This window comes from Myotis nattereri (genome assembly GCF_964212035.1).
Source record: "Myotis nattereri genome assembly, chromosome: 3".
Lineage (NCBI taxonomy): Eukaryota > Metazoa > Chordata > Mammalia > Chiroptera > Vespertilionidae > Myotis > Myotis nattereri.
Genome location: NC_138077.1, coordinates 41700425 through 41714058, shown reverse-complemented (window position 1 = coordinate 41714058; position 13634 = coordinate 41700425). Strand labels below are relative to the sequence as shown.

The following is a 13634-nucleotide window of genomic DNA, read 5'->3' as shown; positions in this document are numbered from 1 at the left end:
CTTTAGATATCTTTTCATCCTGAGCCTAGATGGTCATTACCTTAAGTGCACAGAGTGCTTGGAAAGGAAGTTTGCAAACATCCCTTGTAGAGTAGCATTCTGCAAATGGTTAAGCTATCCATTTTATGCGGGTGTATTTATTTATTCATTTCATCCTAAAAAACAGCCTCCCAAATAAAAAAGTATCTTACACTAGGCTGAATATGCTGAATACAGTATCAGCAGCAATAAAATTCAAGTGGCCTCTTCAATCTAAATTAAACAGAAAAATAGCCTGTGTGATTATAATTCAGATGAGCCAACTGTGTTATTGGCATGGATCTTCACTGAGGCACCGAGCAGTGTTTTGAATTATATTGCATTTCTTGGATTTTTATTTTTATTTTTAAAAATAAATATAATTGAAGAGCCAACACAATTGCTGTTCACTACTTCCTTTTGGCAGTATTTTTCAGCAATAACCCAGGTCCGCATGTCACAGTTTTCAGAAATGTTATGCTAATCCGCAGTGACTGTGGTTGAATGAGAGTGCACCAAACAAGAAGCCTAAGGGCCCAGAAGCATTTATGAATATAAAGTAGAACCAGCTCTTAATGGTCTCAGTGAGAATGGCCAAGTATCTCAAATAATCAAGACTTGAAAGATATTCTCACTTTGTTACTAGTGGCCATGTTTCACAGAACCCTGCCCTGCCCTCAATAATAATAAGAATAATAGCTGAGACTTAGTGTTTGGTGTATGTGAGCTACTGTGTTAAGCACCTTCCATGAATTATTTCTTTTGCATTTTCAGAACAGGCCAATGAAATTGGTGTTATTATTAGTGTCAACTTTATAAAAACCTTTGCAAAAGGCTTAGAGAGAATGATAATTTCCTTAAAATCACACCGAAAGGAATTGGTAGAGCTAAAATTTGAACGCAGACTTCAAGGTGCATGTGCTTACCTAACACTGCATCATGTTAAACTTTCATACTTTATTAAATACATAAGAGGTGTTTAAAATTCTCTTGTGGGCAGTCAAGAGATATCTAGGGGAGAGGGGAACAGGTTGAGTTACCCTACTATACATAAAAGAATTTAGACTTTTTCTGGTGATGTCTTTACTGTGATTCTATTGGCATTCATGTTATTAAAAGACTTCTTATTTTATAAATTGAAAGAAAACTGATCTGGGATAGTCAGATGCATTTTCTCTCTCTCTTTTTTTGTTTTTACTAGAATAATAATTGTGTTTAAGTATGTAAGGACACATTAAAGACAAAATGATAAATGAGAATATTGGCAGGATTTAAGATAAAAATGTATATAAGGGTGAACTGGAAAGCTTGTATTATGATTAAGAGAACATTAAAGTACGTATTCGTTCACTTATTCAGTAGCTCTGACTGAGTACTTAATATTTACTCGGAAAGGGGCGTAAACCAATAGAGGGCCATGAACTTTGCCCTCGAGAAGCTCACAGAGTAGTTGGAGGCAGATTTTCACGGGAAAATGTGTAATATACTCTGCAAATTCAGGTTTTATGGGATCTTCAAAGAGAGGGTCTGCATCCTGACTGAGGAAGTCAGGGAAGGCTTTGCAGAAAAGGTAATGATAGATTTAATACATTAAGAATGAGTAGAGATGGGCCTGCTAAATAATGAGGAGGAAAATCCTTGGGGCAGAAGTCACAGCTTCTGGAAAGAGTGTGGAATGTTGGGAAATCAAGAACGTCTTGCTAAATGGGAAGCAGAGTATTCCTAGGGAGAGTGGTGGTTGATGAGACTGGGGAGATGGGAGGGGCCGAGACTAAGGAGCTTTATGTGATATGCCAGCATTTTGATTTAATCCTGGGGAGAACAATGTAGGCAAGGTAATAAGCAAATCCAGTATTCAAGTCAAAATGATCTTTCTGATGGCAGAATGAATAGGAAGGCTTTGAAGATGTGATTTTTTATTTTATTTTATTTTTGCAGCTGTAACAGATTGTCACAAACTTAATGGTTTAAAATAACACAAATTTACCGTTTTGGAGGTCAGGGGCCCTAAAAATCAAAGTGCTGGCGGGCCTGTGCTCCATCTGGAGGCCCAAAGAGAGAACTGGCTCCTTTTCCAATTTCCAGAGGCGGCTCGCATTAGTTTACTCGAGGCCCCTCTGTCTTCCGTCTTCAAAGCTGGCGGTGTGACAGCTTCATAGCATCTTCAAATATCTCCCCTCTCCTCCCCTCCCTTACCCTTCCCTCCCTTCCCCCGACCCCTGCATTTTCTCTTAAAAAGAGTTAAAGTTATTGACAAGATACAGGATAGAGAAGTTTCATTCACTTATACGTCCAGTACAAAGTTTATGAAACAATAAATATTCTGAACAATGTGAAGAAGAGAGAAAAGATGTCTTTGCTCCTGTGTTTTTCTCTTAAGGAATTTGCCACTGGGCAAAGGAGAAGGGTGTGTTGGGAAGCAGGATGGCGTCGTGGTAATGATGCGGCCCTGGAGGTAGACCGTGTGGGTTTGGATCTGGCTCGCTTGTTTTCTGTGACCCTTGGGCAAGTCACGTGCTCTGTAAGCATCCACTGTCCTCCGCTGTAACTGGGCGCGGCAGTGGCAGTCACTTCCTTGTGGTGTTGTACATACTAAATGAAACAACATGTGCAAAGCACTTAGCTCATTGAATGGCATGTAGCAAGCAGTCAACAAACATCAGCTGTCATCATCATCATCATCATCACCTTAAACTGTTCCCTAGCTCCTGTTAAAAGAACAAACTAGGTCGGTGTGTCACATGTTAACTACAATAAAGCCGGTTGCAGAACAACATGTATAGCGATGCCCTATTTTTATAAAAGAAAAAGACAAACCTGCATGTGTATCCTGAAAGGCCCGAAAGCATTCACACGTTCGAACGTTTAATAGGACTGACAGCCGGGCAATCGGGAGGACTTTTAGGCCTCGTGAACATTTTTATTTTTGCAGTTTTTTAAAACAATTGATAAAGAGAAAAACCACTCTATCATACCCTGCTGAGGGGAGAATCCGGATGGTGTTTATATGTAGAAGTCTAAATGGTTCATCCCCCCCCCCCCCCCCCCCCCCCCCCCCCCGGACAGGCTCTTCCCCAGCGAGCGCAGTGTGGAGGAGGGGTGGGCGTCAGTGGGAGGGGCCTGGGCAAAGGGCACAGAGAGGCGAAGGATAGAGGCACCTGGAGGATGTTAATTGGCCCGTTTTCCCATTTGGTCGGACACAGGGCTGTGTGGAAGAATGGCGGGAAATACGACAGCGTTTGGTGCTGTCAGCACGAAGCCAAGTGTTCTTACTGTGGTGGGGACATGCTAGGAATCAGCTGGGAGGCTCGGGACAGGGAGCAGGAAGTGCTGGCAGGACCTCCTCGGGTCAGCCAGGCCGGAGGCCGCTGTCAGAATCAGGGGCGGGCGGAAGAAATGGGTGGTCCAGGCATCCCAAGGGAAGACTTTGGCAGTGCTGTGGTGGCGGTTGGAAGTAGAAAGCAAAGGAGAAGGTAAGAATGACGGGTTTTAAACCTGGATGACAAGGGGAATAACATTGCCAGTCATGGCGCTCACAGGGCAGGAGGGGACGCAGGCGGAGGCGGGAGAGGATTTGTTGGACACACTATGTTCATTTTAAAGTACGGATGGGACATTTAGCTGGACATGACTTAGAGTTCTGCAGAAAGACTGGGAACAGATAGGAGCTGGCGGCATCAACATGATGGTTGAAGTGTCAGGACTAGATGGAATGACTTTGGTCTTCATTCTCTAACCCACAAAAGTTTCGATTTCCATCTCCCTAGATAGTCTTTAACCAATTCTATAGTCACATAATAATGAATATATTGTATATCATATTTGTATAGTCTGTTACAGTTTATACTTTCACACTGATGTCATCATTGTTACATCTCATCCATTCAATGGGTCAAATGGATTAGAAAACCAAGACCCAGAGATTTTAAGTGACTTAGTCAAGATCACAGAGGTGATCGTGCCACACAGATGGCAGATTTGGATCTTAAACCAGAATTTCTTTTTCCCAATTAATTACAGTTTTTACTATAACAATGCAGCCTTTCTTATAGAGAAAAAAAAAATATCTAAAATAGCCTACAAAAAAATAAATAAATAAAAAATAAAATAAAATAGCCTACAGTCTTAAAAAGCTAAAACTCCATTTCTAAAAAGGAAAAGTTTGAAATTCACCTTTTTTGAAACCTGCCTAAGTTGTGTTTTTGTTGTTGTTGTTGTTTTTGAATCTTTATTGCCAGGGAGTTAACAGATGTTGCTATCCCTAACAGCTAGTTATCTTTATGTTGAAAGTCAGATTCTTGGACTCTCAGTTACTGAATAAATGAAGGTCTTCTAATTTTGTTTAATTTTTATCCTCTGAAGATGTAGCCATCGCTGTAACATACAACCAGGATGGGTCATATAGCATGCAGGTAAGCCTTACCGGTTTTGTTCTACATCTGATCTCTCTCATACTAAGAATGATCTTTTTATGCTCTCCGGTTTCTCTTAAGCCACTGACTGTTATGTCTATACTAAGGGAATGTCATGTGCTTTTATTTCAGACCAATTTGAGAAAACTACCCCCTATATATTTTCTGACTATGTACTCAGTTTGGCTGTGATTCAAAAGTTGGCAAAATATAATAGCTTTGAATCAGACACTGAGGTGTGTGGACATATTTATATCTAAAGCAGCAGTTCTCAAACTTTTTGGTCTCAGGACCCCTGTACATTCTTAAAAATCACTGAAACTCCCTAAAGAGCTTTGTTTGTATTCGTTACATCTGTTAATTTTTACTGTATGGAAAATTAAACTGAGAACATTTTTAATTATTTTGGTGTATATTTTTAAATATAAGTAACAAAACTTACCATTTTAACCATTTTAAGTGTACAGTTCAGTGGCATTGCATTCACGTTGTGGTATAGCCATCACCACCGTCCATCCATAGAACCATTCTCCTCGTGCAAAACTCAAACGCCGTACCCACTAAACAAGCGCACCATGCTCCTCCTCCCCCCAGCCCCTGGCAACTGCCATGATGCTTTGTGTGTCTATGAATTTGGCTGCTAGGTGACTCATATAAGCGAAACCACTCAGCATTTGTCCTTCTGTGACTGGCTTACTTCACTTAGCATAATGTCTTGAAGGGTCTCCCATGTTGTATCATGTGTCCAAATGTCCTTCCTTTTTAAGGCTGACTAATATTTTATTGACTGTATACCACATTTTTTTATTCATTCATCTATTGATGGGTACTTGGGTGGCTTCCACCTTTAGGCTATTGTGAATAATGCTACTATGAACATAAGGATACAGATATCTCTTTGAGACTGTTTTCAGTTTTCTTGGGCATCTACCCAGAAGTAGAAATGCTGGATCATAAATATGGTAGTTCTATCTTTTTATTTTTTTAGGAACTACCATACTGTTTTCCATAGCGGCTGCACCATTTAACGTTCCCACCAACAGTGCACAAGGGTTCCAGTTTCTCCACATTCTTGCCAACTTTTTTTCCTTCTTTTTATAAAGCCATCCTAATGGGTGTAAAGTAGTATTTCATTATGTTTTGATTTGCATTTATCTGATGGCTGATGATGTCGAGCACCTTTTCATGTGCTAATTGGCCATTTGTCTATCTTTTTTGGAGAAATGTCTGTTCAAGTCCTTTGCCCATTTTTTAAAGATCAGATTGGTGTTTTTTTTTATTGTTGAGTTGTAGGATAAATTGAGACAAGTTTAGAACCTAAGATTACACAAGCACATTCCATTGCCACAGAGTGATAACATTATCGCATGCTTTGCATCTCTAAAAATTCCACTGTATACTTATGAGAGAATGTGGGTTAAAAAGGCAAATTACACTAGTATTATTATGAAATAGTTTGATTTCATGGACCCCCTGAAAGAACCCCAAGTGATCCACAGGTCATTCTTTGAGAATCTTAAGTCAAAAAAATTTTTTTTTATATATATATTTTATTGATTTTTTTTTTACAGAGAGGAAGGGAGAGGGATAGAGAGTTAGAAACATCCATGAGAGAGAAACATCGATCAGCTGCCACCTGCACACCCTCTACTGGAGATGTGCCTGCAACCAAGATACATGCCCTTGACTGGAATCAAAACCAGGACCCTTCAGTCCGCAGGCCGGCACTCTATCCACTGAGCCAAACCGGTCAGGGTGTGGTCAAAATTTTTATACTAGCCCTCAAGTAAAAGAAGTCCATTACACTGGCAAAATGAAATGCTGAAGGAGTTAAACAACAATGTGAGAACTCAAGCAAATTCCTATAGTAAGGTACAAATTCAGAGAATTGAATAAATCATCCTATATAATAAAAGCCTAATATGCTAAGTGTCCGGTCATCCTGTCAGCCATTCAACCAATCAAAGTGTGATATACTAATGATATGCTAAGGTCACTCAATCGCTCATTATGACGCACACTGACCACCAGGGGGCATACGCTCTGACCCGTAGGTTAATTTGCTGTTGGGATCCGGCTGATTGGGACTGAGTGAGATGGGCCAGACACACCTTGGAGCCCTCCCACAGTCCCTCCCTGGCTGACCAACCTCCTGCATCCCTTCCCGGCCCCGTGCACTGGTGGGGTCCCTCGGCCTGGCCTTCACCTTCTCACAATCCTGGACCCCTCGGGGGATGTTGGAGAGCTGGTTTTGGCCCGATCCTGCAGGCCAGGCCAAGGGACCCCACTGGTGCACAAATTCGTGCACTGGGCTCTAGTTTTAATAAGACCTAAGAGGTTTTAAATCCTGCAAAATGGGTTTATTAATGATAAGCTTTAGATTGCCCAACATTTGGAGAGACACAGTGGTTTTCTTTCTGTCAGAAAAATTATGGGAAGTCTACCTCCCTTAATTGTAAGAGTTGTAATTCATATTGGTACATTTCTTTTCCTTTTAAATTTTTCAATTACATTTGACATACAGTATCATATGAGTTTTAGGTATATAACAAAGTGATTAGACTTTTAGATAACTTACAAAGTGACCACCCTGATAAGCCTAGTGCCCATCTGGCACCATACAGCATTATTATAATACAGTGGGGCCTTGACTTACGAGTTTAATTCATTCCGTGACGGAGCTCGTAACTCAAATTACTCGTATGTCAAATCTTAAAGTGAACAAGTGAGACACGTGATGCTGGGCTGATGTTGTGGCGTTCACTGTGACGTTCGCTGAGCCAACTAGCGGTGGGGTATCTGAAGCTGGCTCGTAACCCGAATTTTAGCTCACAACTCAAAGCAAAAAATCGGCCAAGAGACGGCTCGCATCTCGAAAAACTTGTTCGTCGGGACACTCGTAAGTCAAGGCCCCACTGTATTCTATTATTGACTGTATTCCCTGTGCTGCACTTTACACCCCTGTGACCTTCATTCCCTTTTTAAAATAACTTCGGTTTCCTAAAGGTATCTGGGGAGTCTCTGTGCCATTCAATATCCCAAAATTGAGAATTTTCTGAGTATTTTAAATATTATATAATAAATTTTATATAATACTGGTTTGGGGACCCCTTTTTGTCCCTTGACAAATGGTAAATTGGCACATTTGTTCTAATCTGCTCATGGAACTACATTCACAAATTTACAATGTGCTATTGTAAATCTTTAAACAAAACTGTTCCCAATCTAACCTTTATGTCCTGAGAATTTTGCCAAGTTTCAGATGGCCGTTTGAGTGGGTTACGACGCATATTTAATTTAGGATAGATGAAAGCAGTGTATAAATACTGCAGTATAACCTATTTCACCTTAGCCTACATAATATATTTGAAAAGAGTAGCTGCGGGATTTTGACACTAACATCAGGGGAATTGAGATGAAAAATAAAGAGAGAGATTTAAATGGATTTTCTGTATGTAAGGGGAATTTTGTTTGAGTATATATGAGAGAAAACATTCTTTAAAACAGAATGGTTTCATGTCCTTTTGCCAGCTGCCTTGAAAGATTAAGTGTAAAATCTGTTCTTTGGAACTCTCTCTCTTAGAGAAAATTGTGGTCAGTATCCAGCTAACTTATCTTCTTAAATCATAACTGAAACCCATAAATAGGATCTACATGCTGGTGAGATAAAAGAAATACCATCTAATTATGTGGTTCTGGCTTTTTTCACTACTGACTTTGGCACAGTAAAACTAAACTTGACTTTGGAAACTCAGAAATGAATGCAAACATGTAATATATATATATATATATATATATATACACACACACATATATATATACATATATATATGTATATACACATATATATATACACATATATATATGTGTGTATATATATATATATATATATATATATCTCCAACAAAATTTTAATAATTTTGTTTGATTTATACTTCTATTTCATATGTATTGCTATTCTTGCATGAGCCTTTATCTGTGGCATTGTGAGTGCTATGAATATGTCATGTAACTATGCTTTCCTTTCATTATCTTACTACATTTCTACCGAGAGCATTTCATTTATGAATCTTAAGGGGAAAGTTTCTACATGACTTTTTTTTTTTTTTAAAGTTTACCTGTTACCTTTTGAAACCAATTCTGATTGTATTAATTATGTAGTATTGTTCATTTACTTTAAGGATCTTCTCTGTTTCTTCTTTTTTCAGATTGGAGATAAAACTTTCCAAGTCCTTGGTGATCTTCATAGTGAGGGAGACTGTACTTACTTGAAATGTTCTATAAATGGAGTTTCTAGTAAAACTAAGTTCATTACCCTGGAAAACACAATTTACCTATTTTCTGTGGTAAGGTCTCTTCTTTGTAATAACGCTGTTGGTGTAGAGACAAGGGGATTAGAAAGACCCACTTCCTTCGATCTCTTCTTTGTTTCCCTCTCCGCTCTCTTTCTTTGCCGTATTCCGGCCTTCTCTTGTTCTTTTGTTCACACAGATTCTCATTGATAGACACATACTCATTTCTTCCTTTAATTCTGAAACATGTCCTTACACCCTTCTTGTCAGAATATCTCCCTGCTCAGTGGGCCTGTTCTCTCGGGGATTTGATACCTTAACCCTTTCCCCAACCGCCATCCTCCTGAAACTTGAAACCCTGGGGATTTGGGAGGAGGTGGCTATTGGGAGAGGAGCTGGACCAGATGTTCCCTGTGGGCAAGGTGGTCAGTAGGAAGGGAGTGGGGTGAGGGGTGTTCTCTTGGCAGATGATTGAGGCAGGCTTTGCATGGATTTGGCTAGGAGTTTATCAAGGGACCTTAGGGTTCTGCATGCGTTAGCAACTATACTGTGGTCTCTTCAGAGTCTTCTCACATGTGGGAGCCATCTCACAGATCACAGTCCTTAGTGAGGAGGTGCCTTTAGTGATGAAGTAAAGTCTATGGAGTCGAGGATGATCTCACTTTGCCAGGCATTCCTTCCCGTAGTCAGTGTGCTGTGACCATAGGATGGAAGGGGCAGGATGGTGAGTGGCGAAGAGCTTACGCTCTGGAATATGAAGCTGCTTTCATTCAAATTCAAACCACTGAGCAGCTGTGTGACCTTGGGCTTCAGTTCCCTCATCTATAAACAGGAATAATAACAATACCTACCTCATAAGGTTATTGTGACAATTATATAATTATTAAGAACAGTTCCCCCTCAGACTAAGCACTTGATGGCGGAGATGTTACTAAAAATAGCTTCCAGACAGTGGCTGTCTTTTACCAACAGTGATATATCTTAATCCCTTGCATCCCCTCTGAGGCTTGTATACCATTACTCCTGCATAATGGGAACCAAAACCAAGGAGTTTAGTAATTTTCTCAAGGTCACAAAGCTGGATTAGAACCCTGGTGTTAAAGATGACTAACATTTAACAGACAGCTTGAAAATAATCACGTCAGGTATATTAGTAAAATTACAGGAACAAGATATTGATTTCATTTCTGGTTTGTTTCCTGTTTATAGGAAGGAACTGTTCAGTTTGACATTCCAGTCCCCAAATACTTGTCCTCAGTGAGCTCAGAAGGAACTCAGGGAGGTGCCATAGCGCCCATGACTGGAACCATTGAGAAGGTAACCATGCGAACGTGTGCAGAATAATGCCCAATAAGGCCCAATAGACGTCTTTGCTGAACTATGCCATATATGTTCTTTTTCTCCTCTCTAAATGTCACTCATTGGAAAGCATTCATTTTAAGAAATCAAAGGACTCTATGATAGATTCAAGTTCTATATTACAGTCTTCAGTGAAAATACCAATTTACCTAATGTACAATAAACACTGTTAACAAAAATTTTGAAAATGGGAATTTCCATAAAAGTACAAATAATTTAAATTGTCTTGTTATGATTAAAATTAGAGTATTCACCAAGCATTATTCAAAAGGGCTGTCTTTTTTAAACATGTTTTCATTGACTTTTTTTTTTTTTTAAGAGAGAGAGAGGAAAGGAGAGGAAGAGAGAGAAATATCAACTAGAGAGAGAAACATCAATCAGCTGCCTCCTGCATGCCCCCTACTGGGGATCAAGCCCACAAACCAGGCATGTGACCTGCCTACGAATCTAAGTGGTGACCTTGATGCTCAACCAACTGAGCCACACCGGCCAGGGCAAAAGGACTGTTTTGTACTGTTAAGTTTAACAACAATTTATCATGAATAGTGACATTTTCTCTAATTTACTAACTGCATCAGTGTTAAAATGTGGAAGACTGGTATTGGTGGAGAACAACGTGGTTTGGTGTTGAGTGCAGTATGTATCCAGAGTTGAGATCCATACTGATGTACCCTCAAGTGGTTATAGGTCAGAAGTCTCCTTTTAAATACTTGAATGTAGTAGCATCCCCTCAAATTCATTTAAGTCTTAAAAATTCAACTGTGTCTTCTTGGTACCACTCCAAAAAAAGAAGGAAAAAACTATTTAAGTAGTTTGAGTGATTTCACCAAACGTTCCCCTGGAAATGTTTGCCTGAGAGGCAGTGTGAGCTGGAGACTCCGGTCTGCCTCTAACTCATTCACTCTCAGTCCCCACCAGCCTCCCAGGACGTGGGCATTGCTGCACAGGGTGCAGAACAGGGTCTTACATGTAAAGATGCATGTTTTCCCCAAAACTGGGCCCTAAACCCAGACCATTGATTTCCTCTGACACTAAGGCCTCTCCCAGCATTGCAGATTGGGGGGCTTTCAAGGCTCTTTCTCATTCTTCATAGTTTTGGTTCTACACTTTGACTGTAGAGCCTAAGTTTATTGTGTTTCCAAACATCCTTGATAACTCTGTTAACAAAAACAAACAGTGAGACCATACGGGCTACATGAGTTCATTTATACATGTAAAAAGGAAAATAGAGAGATTTTTCTGGGGTTGCCAATAAGTATAATTCTTTCACCTGAAGATAGTCTATACATTTACTGCACGGGGCCAGAGGACCTGAAACACTATGTCCTAGACAACCTAAAAACTAGACAAACTGAGGCAAGGCCTCCTCCTCTGACTATGGTGAAGACAGTCAAGTACAGTAGTTCTCGCCAGTTGGTGGTATGTATGTATGTATGTATGTATGAATGTATGTATGTATGAATGTATGTATGTATGTATGTATGAATGTATGTATGTATGTATGTATGAATGAATGTATGTATGTATGTATTTACTTACTTATTTATTACATCACCATTTATCTCTTCTATGCCCTCTTCCACCCACCCTGCCTCCCTCCACAATCACCACACTGCTGTCCATGTACATGGGTGGTGTGTCTTGTCTGTACACCCATGGAAAAAACAAAAGGGTCTCAAGATATATGAGATATATTAATCTGCTTCAAGGAAAACTAGATGCTTGGGGGTGGGAATGGGGAACCAAGTAGGGCCTCCCTCTGACAACAGTGCCAGCGATGCCAGGCTGCCCTGTAGGTCTCCGATGGTGCCTTTGTCTTTGGCAGACAGGACAACCACATGCTCATGCGTCCACCGTGTTCGTTTGTGAATCAGCTCTGTGGACCACAGAGGACCTCTGTGTTTCCAAGGATTGACTTGTCCCTCTGGACCTCTAGGTGTTCGTAAAAGCTGGAGACAAGGTCAAAGCTGGAGATTCTCTCATGGTCATGATCGCCATGAAGATGGAGGTAAGTACGTGCAATCGTGAGGTCCGTTGCCAGGTAAACTGTGGGCGGTGAGCAGACCTAGCTGTTCTTTTCCCTTATTTAGTAAGTTAAGGCCATTTTACATATTAAGAGCCATGGGCTGATAAAGCATTAACTGCAGAAAAAAACATTCTTCTCATTTTAGTTTTGTGAAATCGCACCTGTTGTATGATTCTGAAATTAATGAAATTATTAATATCTTAGATTCAGGCAGTAACCCAACTGAGAATTAGCTATGGGTATTTTCCAGGGCCAAACCTAGGGTGCCAGCGCTCAGTGTCAAAGTGAAAACCTCAGTCACATTCAATTAGCTCTTTAGGTTTTCACGTGGTTGGAAATTAAAGGCCAGTGGTTCTCAGACCTGGCCACACTTTGTAAGCCACACGTGGGAGCTTTTCAAAATGACTTCCTGCACCCGTTGAACTGGGATCTCCCAGAAAGGGGCCCAAAGCTTTTTAAAAGCTTTCCAGGTGCGATTCTACTGTGAAGGTGGGGAGCTTCCTAATCGGTGCCCTTGAGTGGGCTGCAGGTGTGTCAGCCCACTGGCACACCATGAACATGTTATTTTCTCTGTTCTGTGACATGAACAAGGTTGGGAAACATTGATAGACAACAAAACATCAAAGCGGTTGGCTTCGTTTTTCACCCTGACTTCCGTACTTGCTCGGTCCTCATTGGTGTGACAACCGGCCGTGTCTTTGTCCCTGCAGCACACCATAAAGGCTCCGGAGGACGGTACGATCAAGAAAGTGCTCTACAAGGAAGGCGCTCAGGCCAACAGACACGCTCCTCTCGTCGAGTTTGAGTGAGAGGAATCCGACGGAAGGGAAGCAGAATACACTCCTATCGAAGAGATGGCCGGCAAAACATTATCTTAAGTACAGTATCTCTACACCAAAAAGAGCAAGTGCCTTCCTGCTTTTCTCGGGGTCTGGAACAGCAGTTTTATTAAATGATTCTATGATTATGTTAAAGCCCTTTCGTATTTGAGAATCATACACTTGGATCACAAATAATAAATTATCTTAAAATGTTTCATACTAATAAAATTGAATTACACTTTTTTTATTGGAAGCTAATATGGCTTGCTTCTGCCTCAAATTGTATACCATGTGGTCTCTTTTAGGAAGACGGGCGCAACTTTATCAGAAGAGAATGAGTGGAAGAGAAAAGGTCATTTAACTCAGTGGGTTATTTCCCAGCTACAATCAGGATAAAAATGATAAAAATGACAGTAACACATTTCAGGGCCAGATGGCTAGAGCTAAATTCAACCAAGGTTTTGTTTTCACCTTATTAGGGAGTTTATTGGGGAGTTTACAGGCATGGGTGTTAGCTCTTGTTTTTTTGATTGGAAAGTTTCTGTCTAGACTGCTTCTGCCTTTATTGCACCTTCTAAGGTTGTACAAATATATATACAATCTCGCACCACTTAACAGCAGATACTGTACTGAATACTGTAGGCAACTGTAACACAGTGGTAAACACAAGCACGTTATATAGCTGTACGAAAATATTGTTTCTTTA

General features: G+C 40.3%; 1 protein-coding gene across 2 annotated transcripts in view; it reads left to right on the top strand.

Moving 5' to 3' along the window:
* MCCC1 (methylcrotonyl-CoA carboxylase subunit 1) overlaps positions 1-13181 on the top strand; it is a 73611-nt gene extending 60430 nt beyond the window's left edge. For both annotated transcript variants that reach the window (XM_081086355.1, XM_081086354.1), the window contains exons 15-19: positions 4381-4430; positions 8639-8776; positions 9932-10039; positions 12018-12089; positions 12818-13181. In XM_081086355.1, the coding sequence (XP_080942481.1) occupies positions 4381-4430; positions 8639-8776; positions 9932-10039; positions 12018-12089; positions 12818-12916 (467 nt within the window). In that variant the 3' untranslated portion in view covers positions 12917-13181. The remainder of the gene's footprint in view (positions 1-4380; positions 4431-8638; positions 8777-9931; positions 10040-12017; positions 12090-12817) is intronic.
* The last annotated feature ends 453 nt before the right edge of the window (positions 13182-13634 follow it).